The sequence below is a fragment of the Squalius cephalus genome, assembly GCF_949319135.1.
Source record: "Squalius cephalus genome assembly, chromosome: 17".
Taxonomy (NCBI): Eukaryota; Metazoa; Chordata; class Actinopteri; order Cypriniformes; family Leuciscidae; genus Squalius; species Squalius cephalus.
In genome coordinates, this window is record NC_137138.1 from 3765941 (window position 1) to 3791583 (window position 25643).

The 25643-nt window shown below is 39.1% G+C and overlaps 1 protein-coding gene across 8 annotated transcripts in view; it reads right to left on the bottom strand.

The window, feature by feature from the left end:
- Positions 1 to 666: 666 nt before the first annotated feature.
- LOC307144897 (uncharacterized protein) overlaps positions 667 to 25643 on the bottom strand; it is a 47726-nt gene continuing 22749 nt past the window's right edge. For 2 of the 8 annotated variants that reach the window (XM_079847605.1, XM_079847602.1), the window contains exons 2-4: positions 22021 to 22137; positions 14113 to 14229; positions 12921 to 13954 (exon numbers count right to left, since the gene is read on the bottom strand). In XM_079847605.1, coding sequence (XP_079703731.1) covers positions 13107 to 13954; positions 14113 to 14229; positions 22021 to 22137 — 1082 coding nt within the window. In that variant the 3' untranslated portion in view covers positions 12921 to 13106. Of the gene's footprint in view, positions 1572 to 1736; positions 1857 to 3430; positions 10561 to 10722; positions 10840 to 12913; positions 13955 to 14112; positions 14230 to 16463; positions 17550 to 22020; positions 22138 to 23955; positions 24145 to 25643 lie in introns of those variants that run through there. The other 6 variants (XM_079847606.1, XM_079847608.1, XR_013818847.1 and 3 more) reach the window with 6 other exon arrangements.

Genomic DNA, 25643 nt, shown 5'->3' on the forward strand with positions numbered 1-25643 from the left:
GCAATACCAAGCAAGATGCATATCCGGTCGCCAAAACCCACTTCTTTTATAATCCATACAAGGGCAGACAATAAGCCACACGCATGCGCACGATCTCCCAATAGGTGGAGTTACTCCACCCTGCTACATGTATGTTAGAGTAGTTTAAGTGTTTAGTCTAGTTAATAAAGTCTTGTTCATGTCACACATAAAGTTGTCTGTGTCTCAAGCTCATATCTGGAGTCTCTAATCATAGATTTGACTACTTGCTCTTAGTAGTACTGTAAAGTAAGAAAGACATTTCCCATACCCCGGAAATGTACATTTCTTAGAATTAATAAACAATTAACACTGAGTGTTCACGGGACAAACAGGTTAACTGATTGTAATATTAATTTACAACATTAAGTTAATTATATTAACTGATCCATATATTCATAACCAATTATAACCAGTTATTATTGATTATTAATATTTCATAGAGATAATTCGCTACAACAAAAACAGTGCTTTTTGCTCACCCTCGTAAAGTGACAATTTTAACATGCTATAAAAAGGATCTGTTGGGTATTTTGAGCTAGAACTTCACATACGCACTCTGGTACATCAGAGATATTACATCTTGTAAAAAGGGACATTATAGGACCACTTTAAGCAAAATAGAAAAAAATGAATCTCACCACAGTTCACCTGAAAACCTTTAGAAATATTTTAATGCAAAACAAGTGTTTGAAGTTCAGTAAAGTTGAATCATATCATTATAAATCATGTTACAGCGGTTGAGAAAAGAGAAGGGCAACCCTTGATCAAAATATCACCAGATTCACACTTCACAACTTATTTAACCCTTAAATTTAATCACTCTATTAAAACAATCTGAATGTCAAATTATTTGTAAGTACAATATTTGTAAATCATGGACGTGAATGTGAACTTTGCTCACTTAGACGACTTCGGGCAATGCTTTCTCTCATGAGACCGTAGACTAGATGATTCGGTGAATCTCTTTCCACAGTTTGGGCACTTGTACGGTTTCTCTCCAGTATGAACTCTCTGGTGTTTTTTTAAGTGGCTGGATGTAACAAAGCTCTTCTCACAGTCAAAGCACATATAAGGTCTCACACCAGTATGAATACTCTCATGATCTTTTAAAGTCTGTAGTCGTAAAAAACTCTTTCCACAAAAAGAACAAAAGTGAGGCTTCACAGCAGTATGGACTTTAAGGTGTCGTCTTAAGTTTGATTCCACAACAAATGTTTTCTCACACTGATCACAGCTGAATGATCTCACTACAGAGTGACGGCGCAGATGATCATTGAGATTACTGTTCTGAGTGAAACTCTTTCCACACTGAGAGCATGTGAACGGTTTTTCTCCAGTGTGAATTCTCATGTGTTTCTCAAGGCCTGATTTTTTACTGAAACACTTTCCACACTCAGAGCAGGTGAAAGAGCCTTTGACTCTAGATTTTCCAGCTTGTTTTTGTGTGACACACTTTGACGCCTGTTGAATGACTGTGTTTCCATCTTCATTGTTGAAATGCTGAGGGTTTTGAAACTGATGTTGTTTGTCTTCATTCACTTCCATCAGGTCTAAAATGAAAATATCAAGTTTTCAAAATTCAAATAAAGAATGAGAAATGAGAACAATAAATATACTAGGTTAGTCACAATTTAGCAAAACATTTAGTCCTTTTATTTAGTTTTCATCTTAATGTTCCTCATCAGTCATTAAAGAGAATGAAGGAAAACACCAACCTATTTGTTCCTCTGTATCTTCATCTTTTATTCTGCAGGGTTCTTCCTTAATCTCCATCTTTACAATAGTATATCAGTAGTTTCTCCTGGAGTAATTCCTCCTGCTTGCTGCTTCTTCTCCTGTGGGAAGATGGGAATATTCCCCAGCATTTAAACTCTCATGAACGGCTGTGGGAGCTTCACTGACTGAAGGAGTGAATTGTGGTCGTTGTTGCTCATTTAGCAGATGATCATCACACTTACAATCACTCTCAATTATTCATGGTTTAAAGGACAAGTTTGGTATTTTACACTTAAAGCCCTGTTTACAGATCGTATCTGATGAAATAGAACGGTTAAGATTAAAATTTGGACACATGCTGCTGTCCCGAGAATTTTAGGTTTATTTCGCTTCCCCCCCCACCCCCACAATGGTTGTCTAGGTGCACTGGAACATTCCTTCATAAAACACATTAAACTTTCGTTTACAAAGACGTGAAACTCACCGAGTGGTCAGGGGTGTTCACTGATATGCTCACTCAAAAATCGCTGAAAAAGATGCATTCCAACAGGTGTTTTACCATTAGTTTTAAAACTGTGGACCTATTTTTCCAAACGTCTCACACCCGTAGATTCTTCCGTTGAGAGCTTGAATAATAGACACTCCAGCCCAGTTGGTGGCGACAATGCACATTTGCCGATTGCAAGCAAACCACTGGCATTTCACTGAATACCCAGAAGCAGCAGAAGAAGAAGCGGCGGAGTAATACCGTACCTCACACAGCTCGTCCAATACAAGTCAATGGAGTTGGACAAAAACTACGATAAAACCTGTTGGAAAGCATCTTTTGCAGCGATTTTTGAGTGAGCATATCAGTGAACACCCCTGACCACTCGGTGAGTTTCACGTCTTTGTAAACGAAAGTTTAATGTGTTTTAGGAAGGAATGTTCCAGTGCACCTAGACAACCATTGTGGGGGTGGGGGGGAAAGCGAAATAAACCTAAAATTCTCGGGACAGCAGCATGTGTCCAAATTTTAATCTTAACCGTTCTATTTCATCAGATACAATCTGTAAACAGGGCTTTAAGTGTAAAATACCGAACTTGTCCTTTAAGTGAATTAAGGGTCGATGTGGGAATGTGTGCAAAATAGAGACAAAGGAATAGTTTGCCATTTAGATAAGATGCACCTATAACTATAGTTATTTCTTTCACTAAAGACTGTTGCATAATCTACAGCTACATATTTAGAAAATGTTGTAAAGTTTAATTTTGGCACACATAGTAGCCGACAGTTCAGTTAAAATCTTGCCCTCCTTGGCTTATTATTAAAGTTGTTAAACTTAATGTTCAAGGAAATCTGTCTGCTTAAACAATAACAACACTGATATAAGAATGCACTGTTTATTTTTTTTATCAGTTAAGAGCCATTCACATGTCAAAAACGTCAGTGAAGAGGAAAAAACGCAATGTAAAAAGTTGAATGTATTTTAAATGTTTTTAGAACGAGCGTCATGTCCGAGACGCTGCAAAGCTCCATTTTATTTATTTTTTAAACTGAGAATAATATAGAAAGTTTCATATCATGGAGAGATGTGTTATAAAATGTTCGGTATAAATATCTATCTATACAACTATAAAACTGATCATCATCTTTAGTAATACAAGCTCAGAAATATGAAAACTCTATGAAATATGAAAATGGGTCACTTACGTGATTTGTGCAGATCCGATGAGAAAATATTTGGGGGTGGGGAGTGGGGGGTCGTGAGAAAATCTTTTCAATGAAAATCTCAAATGAAGATCGCGGAACTCTAGCTTTACTTGCCTGTGTTTTGTTTTCAGATCATCCATGCTGCTTCAGAAGTGTAGAAAGCGCGCACGCGCGTATGGTTGCCAGATACTATTGTAAAGACTGGGTAGAAAACGTGCTCTTTTAATAGAAAAGCTCTGACTGGGTTCAAATTATTGACATCTGGCAACCGTAAGCATGAACGCTCGAATAGGGCAAGGCTGAGATATGCTGCTAAACAGAGAAAACGGGCCCTTGAGATTCTGCTTCAGGCGAAAAAGAAAAAATAATCTCATGCTGTGTGTTTTGTGTAAATACTTGCCTCCACACATTAAAATGCCCCCCATATTTTATATGTTTTATGTGTTATTATATTTTCTATTTATTCTTTGTGCAGCACTTTGGTAGCCTACCCTTGTTTTTTTAAATGTGATATATAAAGTTGATTGGATTGGATTTTTTGCTGTTGTATCCTTCTCACATTTTTTTACCCCTGACCAGTTTTCATGCCTGTATAATCTGTTGATGTTTTTCATGTAGAGTGTCTTATCTTGGAGCCATGGATATTGAAATTTTGTTATTTTATTTTGAATTTTAGTATAGATGGTTACTTTGTGGTAATGCAATGTTTGTGAACACAACTATGTATGTAAGGCCATAAGTCACCAAAAACTTTGACACTCTATAAATAATCTTCTAGATCCACCCCTGGGTATGTATCTTCAGTGTCTTGAAGTAGCTTTAACAACATCAATATTGTTATACTTAGTTTAAAATCAGAATATAGTCACTTAAATAGTCAGGCCTAGAATTAATTTAGTTATTCAAATGTAAGATAACATAAAAAAAAGTCCCTCAGTGTTCATCCTCAGCCAATTAGACCCTCAGTTTCCATACTTTCGTGTGAAAACAAAGCGTTTTACTTCATAGTACCTTCATACTTTACCTTGACAAAGTTGCTTTTTTAATCTATTGCTTTTATAATCATTAAAAGCGGAACATAAAAAAATATTAGGCTACAGGAAATGGCTATTATTAGCAAATAAATTGTAGCTTTAATAAGGATTAGTCTCCATTTAATCTATAATTTATGCTGTGCAGACTGTTTGATAACTTTATTCAATTTCTGTATATTGTTCTGTATATGTTAGACAGGAAGGGCACAGGTAAATATGACATTTATTATGGGTGTAACGGTCACCAGCTAGAGTGCCCTTGAGAGCCACCAGAGGGCATTCCACACCAGACTATTGTCACTCTCACAAAACTACATTTCCCAGAACTCACTGCCCGGACTCATCAGCACTCATTATCACATTCACCTGTATCTCATTATCTTGTTTAGTTCACCCCATATAGCAGGGTTCACCAATCTAGGTCCTGGAGGGCCGCTGTCCTGCAGAGTTTAGCTCCAACCAGCTCCAACACACCTGTTTGAAAGTTTCTAGTATGCCTAATGAGACCTTGATTAGCTGGTTCAGGTGTATTTAATTGGGGTTGGAGCTAAACTCCGCAGGACAGCGGCCCTCCAGGACCGAGATTGGTGAACCCTGCCATGTAGCCTGGTTCACCCCATCACTCACTGCAAAGTTTTGTTTATGTCACACTGCATCTCTGAGTATTTTCCATGGTTTCATGTCTCTTGGTTTTTGGATTTCTTGTCTCTGACCCCTGCCTGTTTGTTTGTTTGTTTGTTTGTTTGTTTGTTTGTTTGTTTGGACTGCCTTCCTGTGCTTGACCCTCTGCTTGTTTGATTACGATTCTGGATAACCCTTTTAATAAACTGCATTTGGATCCTCTACCTTCGTGTCTCAGCAGTTTGTAACAATGGGTTTATGTGAGGATTGTTGGAAGTTCACTTAAATTTAATGTTGATATATTTTTTTAAGCATAATAAATTTAAAAAAGTTGATAGCTTTTTAATTACAGTATGTTAAATGGCTATAATTAATGTTTAAAATTGGGGGAACATTTTCTTCATCCAGACATCAATATCAGTGATACTGACCTTCATTCATAAAAATATGCTATTAAACAAATATACTGTCTTTATGTTGTCTCTACGTTAATTTGGAGATTAACTGTGACATTACAATATAAACTAAATATAAACCTGTCCAATTCCAGCCTTGCTGAAGCTCCCCCAGATCATCACCGATCCTCCACCAAATTCCACAGTGGGTGCGAGACACTGTGGCTTGTAGGCCTCTCCAGGTCTCCGTCTAACCATTAGATGACCATGTGTTGGACAAAGCTGAACATTGATGATCTGGGGGAGCTTCAGCAAGGCTGCAATCGGGCAGATTTGTCTTGTGAAGGACGCAGGAATCTCAATCCACGTACAAGGTGGTTCTGAAAGAAAACTTGCTTCCTTCTGCTCTGACAATGTTCCCCAACTCGGAGGATTGGTTTTTCCAGCAGGACAATGCTCCATGCCACACAGCCAAGGTCAATCAAGGTGTGGATGGAGGACCACCAGATCAAGACCCTGTCATGGCCAGCCCAATCTCCAGACCTGAACCCCATTGAAAACCTCTAGAATGTGATCAAGACTAGAGGAAGATGGATGGTCACAAGCCATCAAACAAAGCCGAGCTGCTTGAGTTTCTGCACCAGGAGTGGCATAAAGTCACCCAACATCAATGTGAAAGACTGGTGGAGAGCATGCCAAGACACATGAACGCTGTGATGGAAAATCAGGGTTATTCCACCAAATATTGATTTCTGAACACTTCCTTAGTTATAACATTAGAATTGTGTTGTTTAAAAATGAATATGAACTTATTTTCTTTCCATTATTAGAGGTCTGACAACACTGCATCTTTTTTGTTATTTTGACCAGTTGTCAGTTTCTGCAAATAAATGCTCTAAATGACAATATTTTTATTTGGAATTTGGGAGAAATGTTGTCAGTAGTTTATAGAATAAAACAAAAATGTTAATTTTACCCAAACACAAACCTATAATTAGTAAAACCAGAGAAACTGATAATTTTGCAGTGGTATCTTAATTTTTCCAGAGCTGTATTTTTTGGCTTTAATATTTGTATTGTGTGGTAACCGTTTTATAAAAGCAATAAGATTCTCGAGGCTAGTGCTGTATCGCCAATAAGTCACGGAAACGCCTAACAATGCCCTTCAGCCGTGACTTCTTCACGATACAGCACTAGCCTCGAGTACCTTATTGCTTACATATCTCTCCCCCCCCACCAGTATATATTTAAGTAACTAAATACATTTAAAATGTGATTAGTCGACTAATGGCTTAAATGAATAATTACTAGTCGCCTAGAACAATCTTCAGTCAGGGGCAGCCTTAAATTTAAGGTTAGCAAGGTTATCAGTAGAGTGCAGTTTAAATATAGAAACATTAAAATAGAAACAATGTGTGCATTAAAATAGAAACAATATAAAGTCCAAACAATAAAAAATTAGTAGCATCTGACTCTGAGCTCTCTCATGTCGTCATGTTTTCTCCCAATATTCCAAAGCAAATGATGATCATCAGCCGGCAGGTCAGGTGCATAATGCAAAACGTCGTGAGTGACTCGTGTCAATTTTTTAACTCTATTTACAATAGTGTAAAAAGATAGGAATTTTGACCACGTAATCATTCGGTGGATTGTGGTGCGCACCGATAATGAAGAGTGACAGGACCGGAAGGCTGTATACGGGAGTTTTCTTATTCCCAGCGAAATAACAATACGACCTGTCTTTAAGAACGCCTTGATCGACTGGGATACAACAACTCTCCTGGCCTCCCTCTCCTTCTGTTCATGGTGTTCCTGGTTCCCTGATTTATGTTTTCTTTTCCGCGACATTTTGTCAGTCAATCTCCTGCTCTTCCACCAAGTTCATTGTTAACTTCAGGCACTGCCGCCTCAACTCTTATTGGTTCTGTTCACGAGCTGGGGTGGGACTTACAATTTTATTGGGTCCATGATGTTTGTCACTGACTGAATAATTAATAAATACTTTAGATCGGACTAAACCATTTATAGGAAGGTAAGAGAATATTTTGAAAAAATATTTAACCAAATTGCATGTTTTTGTGGTTTTCATTTAAATCTCAGGCATACAACTAATATAAATATTAGAATTATTCATACAACAGGGGCCTATAGTATAACTGCTGGATTTTGTGGGGCCCCCTGGGGAGCGGGAGCCCCTATAATTGACACCACCTTTCACCCCACTAGCGACGGCCCTGCAACAGTGTCTTCTTTTCTCCCGGCAGTATCTCCAGAGACCCTCTCAGGATTCAGTCCAGTCCGATGCGCCGGAAGTGGAAGCTGACGTGGATGATATTTAAAATGTTTTTCAAATTGTCATGTCTAGTTTTAGCTTTGTTTCATGTTCATTATTTTGAAGTTGAATCGGTTTGTCCTGTTTGTCATGTGCTTCCCTTGCTCCTCATATGCTCCCCTTGTGAATGTCATTGTTTTTGGTCATGTTAATAGTCCTTGTGTTCCCATTGTCTAGCTTTGTTCCCTGTACCATTGTTGGTGGTTCCATGTTTAGTTCAAGTTTATGTTCATGTTAATTTCATATTGTCACTTCAACCCAAGTCTGTTTCGTTTGTATTGGTTTATTGGAATAAACTTGGGTTCACTTCAACTCGTCTTCAGTGGACTACATTACACATATTATAGACATGATTCATGTTTTTTTATATATTTTTTTATTATCTTTCTAGATATTTTGTCTTAATTTTAAAATCTGAAAGTTCTTATTTGGTTCTTATGTTTTAGGTTCTTCTGTTTAAGGTGCTTTCATAAAATGATCGTCATATATTATATACATTATATGAAAAAACATTGAGAACTTGAGAAGTGAATGAAAAGTTTTTTAGAACGTTTTTCATAATCTATAACAAGAGAATTTGAACGTTCAAATAACGTTTTGAATAACATTCTTATAACCAAGTAAGAACATTTATATAATGGGAGAATTGAACGTTTGAATAACGTTCCTGTAACCAAGCAAGAACGTTAATACAACGTTTATATAACGAGAGAATTGGACTTTCTAATAACATTTGAATGACGTTCTTATAACCAAGTAAGAACGTTTATATAACGGGAGAATTGAACCTTTGAATAACGTTCTTATAACCAAGCAAGAACGTTAATACAACGTTTATATAATGGGATAATTGAACATTCTAATAATGTTGGAATAACATTCTTATAACCAAGCAAGAACATTATTACAACATTTATATTTAACGTTCTGATAACGTTTTGAATATCGTTCTCATAACTAAGAAATAACGTTAATACAACGTCTAAAAAACTAGCTTTGAACGTTCCTAGAACATTCAGAAATAAAGTTTTTATAACTTAATGGGAACGTTATGGAAACGTTCTTATAACCCAAAACCCAAGCGATGGACGGTGTCCACGACATCCGGGAGTTTGTCTTTCGCATCTGGCAGAAGGTGCTGGCAAATGTAGATGTAGATGATCTTATCTCGGACATCTTCTCGTTCACTTTAAGGTACCTCATGAACTCATGGGAGAATCCATCGGCGTGAGTAAGCCTCAATGTGCAGAAGCCATTTCTCCTGTTCATGCTAGTTAAACTCGACTCTTTTGGCCAGTGACTTTTGACTTTCAAATCTTTTGCTTCGGCACTCATAAAGTCAATAACATCTTTCACTCAAGAAATCTGCCTGGTATTTTCATTGACCGTTTCTCTCATACTAGCGATCACACGTGAGCAGGGGTGCCGCTTAGGGGGATAAAAGTTAGGATGATTCTAAGGGCCCAGGCACTTTTGGGGGCCCCAGAGATCGATTTTATTAATGGAATGGGTGCGGTAGGGTGCCCAACCTTATATTCTTTCATAGGGCCCAAAATTGATGGTGACACCCCTGCACGTGAGTTTTCCCCTACCATCTTTTTCCAAAACATCCAAACAATTATTAATCAGCCTCGAAAAGTTGTGAGAGGATGGCAGTAGTGTCAGTGCTCTCGGTCTTTCATTGCAGGAGCAGCAGCTCATTTGCATTTAAAGGGACACACACAAAAACTTTTCACCCTCGAAAAGTAACAATTTTAACATTCTATAAAAAAGGATCTGTTTTGAGCTAGAACTTCACACTAGAACACTAGAACTTCACACTAGAACTTGACTTGACTTGAAAAACTTTAGAAATATTTTATTGGAAAACAAGTGATTAAAGTTCAGTAAAGTTGAATCATATCATTATAAATCATGTTACAGCGGTTGAGAAAAGAGAATGGCACTTCTCACTTGATCAAACTATCACCAGGTTCAAACTTCATTACTAATTTAACCCTTAGATTTATTCACTCTATTAAAACAATCTGGAAGTCAAATTATTTGTAAGTACAATATTTTTAAATCATGGACGTGAATGTGAACTTTGCTCACTTAGATGAGATGACTTCGGGCAATGCTTTCTCTCATGATACCGTAGATTAGATGATTCATTGAAACTCTTCCCACATGAAGAGCACTTGTACGGTTTCTCTCCAGTGTGAACTCTCTGGTGTCTTTTTAAGTGGGTGGATGTAACAAAGCTCTTCCCACAGTCAGAGCACACATAAGGTCTCACACCAGTATGAATATGCTCATGCTCTTTTAAATACTTCAGTACTGAAAAACTCTTTCCACAAAAAGAACAAACATGAGGCTTCACACCAGTATGAGTTTTAAGGTGTGTTTTTAAGTTTGATTCCACAACAAATGTTTTCTCACACTGATCACAGCTGAATGATCTCACTACAGAGTGACGGAGCAGATGATATTTGAGAACGCCTTTGGCTTTGAAACTCTTTCCACACTGAGAGCATGTGAACGGTTTTTCTCCAGTGTGAATTCTCATGTGTACATTATGGTTTCCTTTATGAATGAAACACTTTCCACACTCAGAGCAGGTGAAAGATCCTTTGACTCCAGTTTTTCCAGCTTGTTTTTGTGTGAAACACTTTTCGGTCTGTTGAAAGACTGTGTTTCCATCTTCATTTTTGAAAAGCTGAGGTTTTTGAAACTGGTGTTGTTTGTCTGCATTTACTTCCATCGGGTCTAAAATCAACATATCAAATTTTCAAAATTCAAATAAAGAATGAGAAATAAGAACAATCTATATACTAGGTGAGTCACAATTAAGCAAAAATGTAGTCCTTTTTTTTAGTTTTCATCAATGTTCATCTTCAGCTTTTAAAGAGAATGAAGGAAAACACCAACCTATGTGTTCCTCTGTATCTTCATCTTTTATTCTGCAGGGTTCTTCCTTAATCTCCATCTTTACAATAGTATGTCCGTAGTTTCTCCTGGAGTAATTCCTCCTGCTTGCTTCTTCTCCTGTGGGAAGATGGGAATATTCCCAGCATTTAAACTCTCATGAACGGCTGTGGGAGCTTCACTGACTGAAGGAGTGAATTGTGGTCGTTGTTGCTCATTTAGCAGATGATCATCACACTTACAATCACTCTCAATTATTCAGGTGCAAATGTTCGCTCAAATAGTCATTTAGAAACAATTCCACATTTCTTTTTTGAGACATCAGGACACAATATATGAAACAACAAACTTCATGAAAAACCTTAAACAAAAAAATCATGTCTTTTAAGTTTAAATGAAAAATACATTTATGAGATACATTTACTAGATAAATAAATAGAAATAAAAAACTATAAAAAAACCTAATAATAACAACATATACTGTATGTGCACATATTTAAATCCACAAGCATACATAATGCAAACCAATGACAGAAATAAGCTCAGTTAGAACAGAAAATAGAATAGATTGTGACTATATTGTATTTCAATAGATCGTCAATCTTGACATTTAATTGAAACTAGTTTGCACATACACCCTGATGAAGACCAGTGGGCAGATACGCATTGGTGTTTTAATGTTTTAGCCCTCAAAAACAATAACAGCCTTTTAACTTTTGCATCCCACTGAGTGCCTGGACCTGGATTTTTTCCAATTCATTTATATGAACATTTAACCCTTCCAAGAGCACCAGAGGATACCAGGGAGACCAGCAGCGCTCCAGCTCTCCTTTGTCTAGTTTGCACATAGTTCATAATATAACATATAGTTTAAAGTTTAATTCAAAGTTTAATACAACAATATTAACTAAACTTTAAAAAAGGATGTTTGAAATAATGATACGGTGTTAGGTTAATTGTTCCCAGAATATTATACCTGAGAGACAGAGATTTAAATTCAAACTTTTACAGTTCATGAAGTCACTGACTCTTTCTGTGTGTGTCAGGTCCGAGCTCACCCAACAGATTCAACAACTCAAGAGTCCCGATGCGCCACCCACACCGCCTGTTCATCCCACACTTCCAGAACCCAACCGTCATATAATACAAGTATAAACTAGTATTGCCAGGGAGTTTTGGAGGCCATCTAAAGCCACATTAAAATCTCCACCAAAAACAAGCATGAATTTGGGTATTTTGTCAATTTTAACACATGATCCTCTAAACGACTAATAAAGGCTTCATTTTCTTTCTGCTGATTATAAGCACAAGGATGTGAACCGCAACTCAAACAATAATGAAAAAGATATTGAAATACAGTATGAAATGCCAATTAAGTAATACTTTAAATGCGATTTTAGAACATATAAGTAAAACCCAGACTGACTTCCGGCAAATTTGAGATTTGTTCTGCAAGTCAGTCTGGCCAAGAGCCCATTCAAGCCCATTTCTAATTTTTCCAAATCGAGGCACCAATTGAGGCGGGCTTTACACATTGACGATGGCTCTGATTGATTTTAGGTCTATCCAATTGCGCCCAGAGGCATTTGAGCGACGTCCTTTGGAAATGGGCTGTGAATGAACCTTCCCCAGACCCAGTTACAACTGAGAAGGGTCTGGTGTCAAGCACGCTATATTGTCACTTCTTCTTGAGTCTCTCCATCATTGTCAGACTCCGGTTTGAGCATAAAAGGCTGTTAACACACAAGCTCTTGAAGCCCCTCCTTCTACTTGAAAGGGAGCGGGAGCAGCAGCTCATTTGCATTTAAAGGGACTACTACGTCCGCTAGGGGTAAGACACAATAAATTGTCAAGCAGAAGAGGAATTTTTAAAAGGACCGCCAGCTGATCATCCAATTACCGCTGGCAGGCGGCAGCACTGTTAGTAAATCAGCGATGATCTAAGACGCATACACAGATATTATAAAGACACAAGGGAAAAATACACATAACGTAACAGGGACACACTCAAAAACAGCGCTTTTTGCTCAAACTTGAAAAATAATTTTTACATGCTAAAAAAGGATCTGTTGGGAATTTTGAGCTAGAACTTCACATACACACTCTGGTACATCAGAGATTTTACATCTTGTAAAAGGGGGCATTATAGGACCATTTAAAGCAAAAACAGAAAAAAATGAATCTCACCACAGTTCACCTGAAAAACTTTAGAAATCTTTTAATGCCAACAAATGTTAGAAGTTCAGTAAATTTGAATCATTTTATTATAAATCATGTTACAGCGGTTGAGAAACGAGAAGGGCAACGCTTGACCAAACTATTACCAGGTTCAAACTTCACTACTAATTTCTGAAAGTCAATTTATTTGTAAGCACAATATTTGTAAGTCATGGACGTGAATGTGAACTTTGCTCACTTAGACGAGATGACTTCGGGCAATGCTTTCTCTCATGAGACCGTAGACTAGATGATTGGGTGAAACTCTTCCCACATGAAGAGCAAGTGTACGGTTTCTCTCCAGTATGAACTCTCTGGTGTGTTTTTAAGCGGCTGTGTGTAGTGAAGGTCTTCCCACAATCAATGCACGTATAAGGTTTCTCTCCAGTATGAACTCTCTCATGATCTTTCAGGTTTCCTGACTGAGAGAAACTCTTTCCACAGTGTGAACACTTGTACGGTTTCTCTCCAGTATGAACTCTCTGGTGTGTTTTTAAGGCACTGGTTATAGTGAAGCTCTTCCCACAGTCAAAGCACACATAAGGTCTAACACCAGTATGAATACTCTGATGCACTTTTAAAGTCTGAAGTACTGAAAAACTCTTTCCACAAAAAGAACAAAAGTGAGGCTTCACACCAATATGAACTTTAAGGTGTTTTCTTAAGTTTGATTCCACAACAAATGTTTTATCACACTGATCACAGCTGAATGATCTCACTACAGAGTGATGGCGTAGATGATCATTGAGATTACTTTTCTGAGAGAAACTCTTTCCACACTGAGAGCATGTGAACGGTTTTTCTCCAGTGTGAATTCTCATATGTTTCTCAAGGCCTGATTTTTGTGTGCAAGTCTTTCCACACTCAGAGCAGGTGAAAGATCCTTCTCCAGTTTTTTTAGCTTGTTTCTGTGTGAAACACTTCTCAGTCTGTTGAATGACTGTGTTTCCATCTTCATTTTTGAAATGCTGAGGTTTTTGAAACTGACGTTGTTTGTCTTGATTCACTTCCATCGGGTCTAAAATTAACATCAAATTTTCAACATTCAAATAAAGGAGAAATGAGAACGATAAATATACTAGGTGAGTCACAATCAAGCAAAAATGTTGTCCTTTTTTCAGGTTTCATCTTAATGTTCCTCATCAGTCATTAAAGAGAATGAAGGAAAACACCAACCTATTTGTTCCTTTGTATCTTCATCTTTTATTCTGCAGGGTTCTTCCTTAATCTCCATCTTTACAATAGTATGTCCGTAGTTTCTCCTGGAGTAATTCCTCCTGCTTGCTGCTTCTCCTGTGGGAAGATGGGAATATTCCCCAGCATTTAAACTCTCATGAGTCAAGTGATCTGTGCGCAGCGTACCTGTAGACCTTTGACGTACCGTAAACTCTAGTGTGAAAGCGCACAACTCACCGTCGCTTTGCTGAGAGTGCTGTTTCTCACATATGCAAAAAGAGAGAGAGAGCCTTAAAAACCACGCAGAATTGACATGCTACATGAAAACAATATTCTTTGTTGTATTTCCCTGTCAAAATAAGAGTTCATTTGAATTATTCAGCTTTTAAGAACAAGCAGAAGATCTTCTAGTTTCTCCGGTTGTGGGAGGGACTAATGCACAAACGGCAATCTCATTGGCTGGCACTTTTTGATTTCAGCAAATCAGTTTGAGCGAATGTGATTAATATTCATGAACCCAGCAGCTCATCAATCCTGAGATTGTATTAACTAGACTCTCCCCTGTGAAGGCCTCATCGGCACGACTGATCCTCAACAAACTCGTCTCTATACCTGCGTGATGACCAGATGGAACTGGAAAATATTCTGAATGTTCTGATCCAATCTGACTTCTGACCTGTAATGCTGCCTAAATCATAATCATACACTTCATTTGTTGGCCAGAGGAGAATTGAGAGCCTGAGCCTGGTTTCTCCCAATGTTTTTTCTCCATTCTGTCACTGATGGAGTTTTGGATCCTTGCCACTGTCGCCTTTGGCTTTTGGCTTGCTTATTTGTGGACACGTAATATTCAACAATATTATTGATCTGCCTGCATTGACACCATTATATGAGAACTGAACTGAGCTGGACGATGACATCACTGTTTTCTTCAGACTGGCTTTATAGATAATTAACTAAATGAATACCTTTTTTTCAACAGAAATGAACCATCACTTAACTTACTTAAGCTGGACTATGATGCTATTTTCTTCTTGATCTGCTGTACAGCGGAAACAAACTTTGTTGCATTATTTTTCTGTTATCACTGTAAATCTGCTTTGAAACAATCTGTATTGTAAAAAGTGCTATATAAATAATGGTGACTTGACTTGAAAGATTGACTTAATTGTTCCTGGAATATTTTACCACAGAGACAGAGATTTATGTTCAAACTCTTTCTTGCAACAGGCTCTAAATAGTGACAAAGAAATACGCCATCCTTGTCCTTCAAGAAATATGTTGGGCAGTGAGAGTTGTCTTCTGAAGTGAAGAGGTCGACCTCTGCCCTCCCAAAAACACTCCAAATCGTGTGAACCATCTGGGGATGGAGCGTCAGCAAGCGCAGATTGAGATTGCAAGCCCTCAGCAAGCCGAGATTGAGTTGTGCCCACAAGGAGGCGTCTGGCTGGCTTGTACAAAGGCCTCGATCTAAGCCCACCTTGGTGGTTTATGTATGACACCACTGCCATGTTGTCCGAGCAGACTAAGACGTGGTGCCCACTCAGGTCTGGCAGGAAAGTTATGAGGACCAAGAAGACTGCCAGCATTTCCAGGCAGTTGATGTGTAGCTTTTTCTCCGCGCTTGACCAGGAGCCAGCAGTCGGCCTGCCCTCGTACAGAGCGCCCAAACCCGTGTTGGAAATACTGATGATGCAGAGGGCCAGCATCCTCTGAAACTTTCTGGGGAGGGATGAAACCCCGAACTTGAAAGATGCCGCAAGCTGTTGAATCAAGGCTCGCTCCGGTGTGACCGTGGCCCGCATTTGGGCTGAATTGAAGACTGCTCCCTAGAACGAGATTTGTTGGTTGGAAGACAGTGAGCTCTTGGCAATGTTGATCCTGAGTCCCAGGCAGTCCAAATGGCTGAGGAGAAAGGATCTGTGAACGCACAGTACGAGTCAGTCGTCAAGGTAGTTCAGGACGTGGAATCCATTCTGTCTCAGAGGGGAGAGACCCGCATCAATAGAGACGGTTAGAGAGCTAGAGACGGTCCAGATGGAAGGACAGTACATTGGTAAGCCAACTGCTCGAACGAGAATCTCAAGAGCAGTCTGTGATGTGGGGGCTATTTGGATATGAAAGTAGGCATCTTTCAGATCCACTGTGAAAAAACAATCCCCTGGACACGCCTGAGAGAGGATTTGTTTCAATCTTAGCATCTTGAACGGCCGTTTAAAGGGTGCGATTCAGATGTCGGAGATCGAGGATGGGCCTGAGGCCGCTAACCTTATTTGGAACGAGGAAGTAAACCCTGACTCGTGATATTGCTTTTTTGTTCATGAAAAAAAATACTCATGACTTAAGCCACTCAAGTTTTGTTCCTTTATTATTGAAACAAATTCTACATACAATGTAAGTATAGATATAATGAATATAGAGAAATTACATTTATAATAAAGCATCACCTCTTAACAGCCAGACTAACTAAATTAATTTGAACAGAATATCGATGTAGATAATTAGTTTCACTATATTTACTCCCAAATATAAACAAATAAGCATTTCCTTCTAAAATTGGAGCATTTTGACCTCCCCCAATTTCCAGCAATCCTCACCATGCCTCTATGTAATTTTGACAAATTTCTCTTTCAGATATTGTCGCTGTTGCAAGAAATTCCATCTGTTGATTTATCACAATATCAAACTATTAACCTGAACATGAACTTTTGCTTATTTAGGAAACTTCGGGCAACCCTTTCTTTTATGATACTGTAGACTAGACGATTGGGTGAAACTCTTTCTACATGAAGAGCACTGGTGCGGCTTCTCTCCAGTATGAATTCTCTCATGTTCTTTCAAGTAATCTGACCGAGCGAAACACTTTTCACAGTGTGAGCACTTGTGAGGTTTCTCTCCAGTATGAACTCTCTGGTGTTTTTTTAAGTGGCTGGATGTACTAAAGCTCTTCCCACAGTCAGAGCACACATAAGCTCTCACACCAGTATGAATACTCTCATGATCTTTTAAATACTTCAGTAGTGAAAAACTCTTTCCACAGAAAGTACAAATGTGAGGCTTCAAACCAGCATGAACTTTAAGGTGTGAATTTAAGCTTGATGAAAAAACAAATGTTTTATCACACTGATCACAGCTGAACGACTTCACTCCAGAGTGTCGGCGCAGATGATCTTCAAGAATACTTCTATATGTGAAACTCTTTCCACACTGAGTGCAGGTGAACGGTTTTTCTCCAGTGTGAATTCTCATGTGTCTGTTAAGTTTTGATTTATCTCCGAAACTCTTTCCACACTCTGAACAGGCAAAAGATCCTTTGACCCCAGTTTTTCCAGCAGTTTTCTGAATTAAATTATTTTCAGTCTGTGAAATGTTTCCATCTTCATCTGTGAAATGAGGTCTTCGAAACTCATGTTTCAAAACATTCACATCCATAGGATCTAAAATTAAATTCCCATAATTTAAAGGACAAATTAAAAACAAATTGTAGTCAGTAGCAATACCAGTAAATAAATTAAATTAGTTCATTATTAATGCCATTAATTATTATACAGTGAGGAAAATAAGTATTTGAACACCCTGCTATTTTGCAAGTTCTCCCACTTGGAAATCATGGAGGGGTCTGAAATTGTCATCGTAGGTGCATGTTCACTGTGAGAGACATAATCTAAAAAAAAAAGTCCAGAAATCACAATATATGATTTTTTAACTATTTATTTGTATGATACAGCTGCAAATAAGTATTTGAACACCTGTCTATCAGCTAGAATTCTGACCCTCAAAGACCTGTTAGTCTGCCTTAAAATGTCCACCTCCACTACATTTATTATCCTAAATTAGATGCACCTGTTTGAGGTCGTTAGCTGCATAAAGACACCTGTCCACCCCATACAATCAGTAAGAATCCAACTACTAACATGGTCAAGACCAAAGAGCTGTCCAAAGACACTAGAGACAAAATTGTACACCTCCACAAGGCTGGAAAGGGCTACGGGGAAATTGCCAAGCAGCTTGGTGAAAAAAGGTCCACTGTTGGATCAATCATTAGAAAATGGAAGAAGCTAAACATGACTGTCAATCTCCCTCGGACTGGGGCTCCATGCAAGATCTCACCTCGTGGGTTCTCAATGATCCTAAGAAAGGTGAGAAATCAGCCCAGAACTACACGGGAGGAGCTGGTCAATGACCTGAAAAGAGCTGGGACCATCGTTTCCAAGGTTACTGTTGGTAATACACTAAGACGTCATGGTTTGAAATCATGCATGGCACGGAATGTTCCCCTGCTTAAAGGGACACTTCACCCATTTGTAGGGGTGTGAACCGACACTGGTCTCACGGTTCGGTTCGATTACGATTATCATGTCATCGATTCAGTTCAATTCGATATCACAATGCATCGCGATGCACCGCATCCTCAATTTTAAATTTTTCTTCAAAAGTAATGTGTGCGCGCGTGTGTGTGCTCGACTGTTCAAACAGTGACATTCCAGTTTAAGTTTCAAGGGAGTAAAGCTTGTTTATGCCATTAAGAAAAGGAAAATCTGTCAAATAAATTTTGATTTAAAGAAATGTTCATTTAAAAGCAGCGCTCATTAATCAGTGTATTATGTCACCATTAAAGATGCGCGCATCAACCGTCGCCGAATCCGCTGTTGAAGGCGACGATCATCCATTTATACGCATAACACAGAATAAGTGTAATTTGACCATCGGGTGCGGATACTTAAATCAGATAAAGTTATTGGGCGGGTCAGGGTGGATGATTTATTTTTGGCTACGGATTCGGGAGACGTGGAGCTCATCCGCTTACTCTAAAGCAGTCAGACTCTGCCAGGCGTTAACAGCTCGGGGTGAAAACGGCTAACGTGGTTTATCAAGTTAGTGGTATTACCTCCTGCATATTCTATGTGTGCGTGACATGAGCGCACACAGCACGTGTCTTCTGCAGGTCGTGCTTACCAGGTTGTTCATAAAAGCCGAAATGTGCCCAGATGTAGGCTTTAAAAGTAGTTGGAGCATTTTTTATTACTCGCACTCACGTCTTACCTCCCTCTGCCATTGCTACTGCGACAAATGACGTCAGAAAAGCGTCAGTAGGCTACATAATAATCGGTTATGGTCTATTACTGAACCGATACCGAATCGTCCTCGTCTGCATCGCGATGCATCGTAGAAACGATCAATTTTGACACCCCTACCCATTTGCATTAAGCTTTGTATTGTTAGAAAACCAGTCATATATTATAATGGTCGTGGATTTTTCCTTTATTTTTCCCTGAGATGGGATAAATAAGAATTAAAGTGTTTCACTTCCTGCTTATAATGACGTAAAAATCGTCATTTTGCGTCATTATAAGCAGGAAGTCACATTTCATTGAATAGTGTATGAGACTACAAACACTAGCTCCTCATTATTCCAGGGGGTGGGACCCACTCACCCTACAGGCCTATTATAGATCAGTCGGTGGGATTAAACTTACAAACGCTTATGGAGTCAGATGGGAATTTACGAGAATGGCTGAAGGAACTACACATGATATGGAAGAAGAGGATTTTGAAAGTCTGTTGCTCGAAACAGATGTTCGTGGCTATCTGTACGAGCCGCAATATAGTGAAGAGCAGCTGAGGCTGATGGAGGAACAGGAGGCGGCGGCTGCAGCCAAGGCAGTAGACCTGCCTGTCGCGACCGAGGAGCCTGGGCTTAGAGTCCTGCATGGGACGGGTGATCCGCAAATTTTGCTCAAACAGGTGAAAAATATCCAACTGTGTCGGATACGGGTGCGGGTCGGGTCGGACACGGGAGAAACACGGGTCTAAACACTGGTTTAAAACAGGTTTAAAACAATCACATGCAGACGTAAAAATATGTGCATAATTTTAGGAACACATCTACAAATATATGCCTGTATTTTAAGTTGATAAAATAATTTAAAATCCACATCAGTTTATTTGTGTCGATGCGCCACACCCTTCCAGGATCTATAAAGTTACCTAGGCTACTTTCACTTTTAAAAATTCCTCATAACCGCGCGCGCGCGATCTGCTTGCAGTCGTCGAGATGGATGCTGAGGAGTTGAAGAAAAGAATAGCTAGTGGAGATTGTAAAGTTGTCGACAATACGTCATCAAAAATCAAGTCCAGTGTGTGGGAGAAATTTGGAGTTATCTGAAGAAAATATTGTGAAAGGCTTTGCTGCATGCATTTTCATGTTGGTTAGCTGCAAATGTGGAACTTCATCGCTGAAGAAGCACGCAGATAACTGTGGTAACAAACGAAGCAGTTAACACTGTTAAGTATGTGTGGTGTGCAGGGCGTGTTTGAACCCAAAATTGTCAGATGTAGGCTAGAAGAAATTGCGTGGCAGATATAGTGTTGTAGCCGCGTCTGTTCGATTGGTAAAATGTTATAAGGCAACTCAGTTTTGTGGTAACGTTTGCCATGTTCTTCATGTACTTGTCTTTTGACAGCTTCGGCTGAAGTTGTCCTTGTGTTAATTGTCGTGTAATAACTTCTTCATGACCTGGCAATAAACATTTTTGTAATTGTGTCTAATGTGATTGGCTAACCTGATTTTATTTCGGGTGCGGGTCGGGGGACTGAACATCCCGGTACCATGCAATAGTTCACCATTTCAAAATAAATAGTAACAAGGAATAATTCAATAATGAGTTCGCCAAACAACACATTTTTTTTATTTGAAATGAATTTCAAACTCAAGCGGTAGCTAGCCTAGTGCTTTCTCTGATAGGCGGATTTCTCATAGGCGGTGTTCTGGATTAATGGGAGTGGCTTGTGGAGCTGTGCAAATGTGTTGCATTGTGGGAGTTGTGGTTTTCCATACAAATGCGCCCTAAAGTTACTTTCTGTCATAACTCGGTCAAAAAGGCAACAAATTCGAAAATTAATACATTTCGACTACATATATGACCCACTTTCAATAAAGATCAATGTTCCCACAGGTGAAATGCTCCTTTAAACCAGCACATGTCAAGGCCCGTCTTAAGTTTGCCAATGACCATTTGGATGATCCAGAGTCATGGGAGAAAGTCATGTGGTCAGATGAGACCAAAATAGAACATTTTGGTCATAATTCCACTAAACGTGTTTGGAGGAAGAAGAATGATGAGTACCATCCCTACTGTGAAGCATGGGGGTGGTAGCATCATGCTTTGGGGGTGGTTTTCTGCACATGGGACAGGGCAACTGCACTGTATTAAGGAGAGGATGACCGGGGCCATGTATTGCGAGATTTTGGGGAACAACCTCCTTCCCTTAGTTAGAGCATTGAAGATGGGTCGAGGCTGGGTCTTCCAACATGACAATGACCCGAAGCACACAGCCAGGATAACCAAGGAGTGGCTCTGTAAGAAGCATATCAAGGTTCTGGCGTGGCCTAGCCAGTCTCCAGACCTAAACCCAATAGAGAATCTTTGGAGGGATCTCAAACTCCATGTTTCTCAGCGTCAGCCCAGAAACCTGACTGATCTAGAGAAGATCTGTGTGGAGGAGTGGGCCAAAATCCCTCCTGCAGTGTGTGCAAACCTGGTGAAAAACTACAGGAAACGTTTGACCTCTGTAATTGCAAACAAAGGCTACTGTACCAAATATTAACATTGATTTTCTCAGGTATTCAAATACTTATTTGCAGCTGTATCATACAAATAAATAGTTAAAAAATCATACATTGTGATTTCTGGATTTTTTTTTTTAGATTATGTCTCTCACAGTGGACATGCACCTACGATAACAATTTCAGACCCCTCCATGATTTCTAAGTGGGAGAACGTGCAAAATAGCAGGGTGTTCAAATACTTATTTTCCTCACTGTATATAATATATTAATAAAATTAATAAAACATGAAAACATAGACTTCAAATATTATATTAAAGAGAATGAAGGAAAACATCAACCTGTTTGTTCCTCTGTATCTTCAACTTTTATTCTGCAGGGTTCTTCCTTAATCTCCATCTTTACAATAGTATGTCTATAGTTTCTCCTGGAGTAATTCTTCCTGCTTGTTTCTTCTCCTGTGGGAAGATGGAAATATATTATTATTAATAATATAATATTATCCAGGTGCAAATGTTTTACTCTAATAGTTTTTAAACATATTTCTGTTTTAGACATATTTCATTTGTAACATACAGTGGGGAGAACAAGTATTTGATACACACTGCTGATTTTGCAGGTTTTCCTACTTACAAAGCATGTAGAGGTCTGTACTTTTTCAGAAAAAATCCAGAAAATCACATTGTATGATTTTTAAATAATTAATTTGTATTTTATTGCATGACATAAGAATTTGATCACCTACCAACCAGTAAGAATTTCGGCTCTCACAGACCTGCTAGTTTTTCTTTAAGAAGCCCTCCTGTTCCCCACTCATTACCTGTATTAACTGCACCTGTTTGAACTTGTTACCTGTATAAAAGACACCTGTCTACACACTCAATCAAACAGACTCCAACCTCTCCACAATGGCCAAGACCAGAGAGCTGTGTAAGGACATCACGGATAAAATTGTAGACCTGCACAAGGCTGGATGGGCTACAGGACAATAGGCAAGCAGCTTGGCTAGAAGGCAATAACTGTTGGCGCAATTATTAGAAAATAGAAGTTCAAGATGACGGTCAATCTCCCTCGGTCTGGGGCACTATGCAAGATCTCACTTTGTGGGGCATCAATGATCATGAGGAAGGTGAGGGATCAGCCCAGAACTACACGGCAGGACCTGGTCAATGACCTGAATAGAGCTGGGACCACAGTCTCAAAGAAAACCATTAGTAACACACTACGCCGTCATGGATTAAAATCCTGCAGCGCACGCAAGGTCCCCCTGCTCAAGCCAGCTCATGTCCAGGCCCGTCTGAAGTTCGCCAGAGGAAGAATGGGAGAAGGTCATGTGGTCTGATGAGACAAAAATAGAGCTTTTTGGTCTAAACTCCACTTGCCGTGTTTGGAGGAAGAAGAAGGATGAGTACAACAAGAACATCATCCCAACCTTGAAGCATGGAGGTGGAAACATCATTCATGTTTCCACAGGACAGGACGACTGCACCGTATTGAGGAGAGGATGGATGGGGCCATGTATCGCGAGATCTTGGTCAACAACTTCCTTCCCTCAGTAAGAGCATTGAAGATGGGTTGTGGCTCGGTCTTCCAGCATGACAACGATCCGAAACACACAGCCAGGGCAACTAAGGAGTGGCTACGTAAGAAGCATCTCAAGGTCCTGGAGTGGCCTAGCCAGTCTCCAGACCTGAACCCAATAAAATATCTTTGGAGGGAGCTGAAAGTCCGTATTGCCCAGCGACCGCCCCGAAACCTGAAGGATCTGGAGAAGGTCTGTATGGAGGGGTGGGCCAAAATCCCTGCTGCAGTGTGTGCAAACCTGGTCAAGAACTACAGGAAACGTATGATCTCTGTAATTGCAAACAAAGATTTCTGTACCAAATATTAAGTTCTGCTTTTCTGATGTATCAAATACTTATGTCATGCAATAAAATGTAAATTAATTACTTAAAAATCATACATTTCTGGATTTTTGTTTTAGATTCCGTCACTCACAGTTGAAGAGTACAGATTTCTACATGCTTTGTAAGTGGGAAAACCTGCAAAATCGGCAGTGTATCAAACACTTGTTCTCCCCACTGTATTTAGATTAAGTTTAAGTTTAGCATGTGCAGGATGATGATGCATCAGCTAATGTGTTATTATACAAAATAAATAGAAACATTTACTCATTTAGGTGTTATAGCAGAAAATGTAAAATATTAAAAGAGTAATTTGGCCCCTACTGGGATAAGAAGCCCCCCTGGATAAATTTTACAAAATGTATAAATTACTTTTTTTGATGTAATTAGGGGCCAAGCACTGAAAGTGCGTAGGCACCTCTTGAAGTTGTTGGCGTTCTTATTCTTCTTCCGTATGGAAGTCTATGGCAGCCCATAGAACCACTTGCGAGAAAGTTATGAAATTTTGCACACTGATAGAGGATAGTCTGAACAGTCACCATAGCAAATTTGGAGCGCCACCTAATGGTCGGGAGACACAAAAAAAAGACTATTTCTGCTTATAACTTCTGAACGGTTTGTCCAAAAATCAGTCAACCAAATTCACGGAGTCATGCCAAGTCGACTGATATCCAATTTTTCCATATCGACTATTTTAGGCGTTGGTCATTTTGAATTTTGTACCAAAATGCTGTATTTTATGAACGCATGAACGTATCGTTATGAAACTCGGTATGGGTCATCAGTACGATGCCCTGAAGGAGCCTGAGAATTTTCGAACCAGCGTCACCTAGTGGTAATATACATTTTTTCAAATGCTTATAACTCTGGGTGTGGTTAACTTATTTTCACAGGAGTTATCTCCTTAGGTCCCTGAATCATTGCAGAGTTCAACAATACCAAACATGCAAGGGTTTGCCTTACGGTTTGTGTAGTGTTGTGATTTAGCACTTAAACTTTTGCCAATATCTTCGAAACCATTAGACTGATCGAGACAAAACCACCGTAGGAAGTTTGAAAACATATGTCGTTGGTTTAATGCTAATGCCCAAATATCCAAATATTAATAGCAAGTGGCAAGAAAATGCAAACAAAGTCAGGTGTGGGTAATTTGTTATGTGTTCATACATAAATGTATATAACTCCAAAATGAAATGAGATATTTTCACCAAATTTGACATATGTGTGGGCTCACTATGAGGACACATAAAAAAAGGTGGGATTGTGCCTCTTGTTGGCGCTATAATAGAACAAAACATGAAATTGCCATTGACTTCAATACAGTATTGTGATATAAAATGCTATACTTAACAAATGCATTGATGTAACATTACAAAACTCAGTATGTACCATCAGCACCATGCCCTGAAGGTACTCAAAAGATTGAGACAGCGCCACCTTTTGGTCAAAAGTTATAATGAAATTTCTAAAAATGCTAATAAATTTTAAATAAATTTTAAATAAATTTGCCAATTAAAATGAAACTGGTCTCAATAGATCAATAGCACGTACCGCCCATTCATTCATTCAACTATTTTCAACTAAGACTGGAATAAGAGCACCAGCTCAACCAAGCAATCCTTTTTATCAGTCAAATTAAAGAAAAGGAAACTCAACAGGTATGAAATATGATCAGTAAGAGATAATGTCTAGGTTACTTATGTAACCCCCTGTTCCCTGAAGGTGAACTGACGAATTGGGATTCACTTGAGAGCCCAATCACCTTCGAGTGTAAACTAAATGAGCCAATGCACATTGGTGTGTGAGTTTTGATTCACATGTCCCGCCCTGCGAAGCGGGTATATAAGCAGTGTGCGATTGCACTTTAAGTTTTGCGCTGAGGAGCCAAGACGAAGTGTCCTGGTCGTTTAGCGGTGGTACAGCAATTGTGGTGACGGGACGCAACGTTTCCGTTCCCTCCTTTAGGGAACGAGGGCTACATAAGTAACCTAGACGTTCCCTATCAGTCAGTTACTTCAAAACTGAACTGACGAACTGGGATCCCTACGAAAGCGCCATCA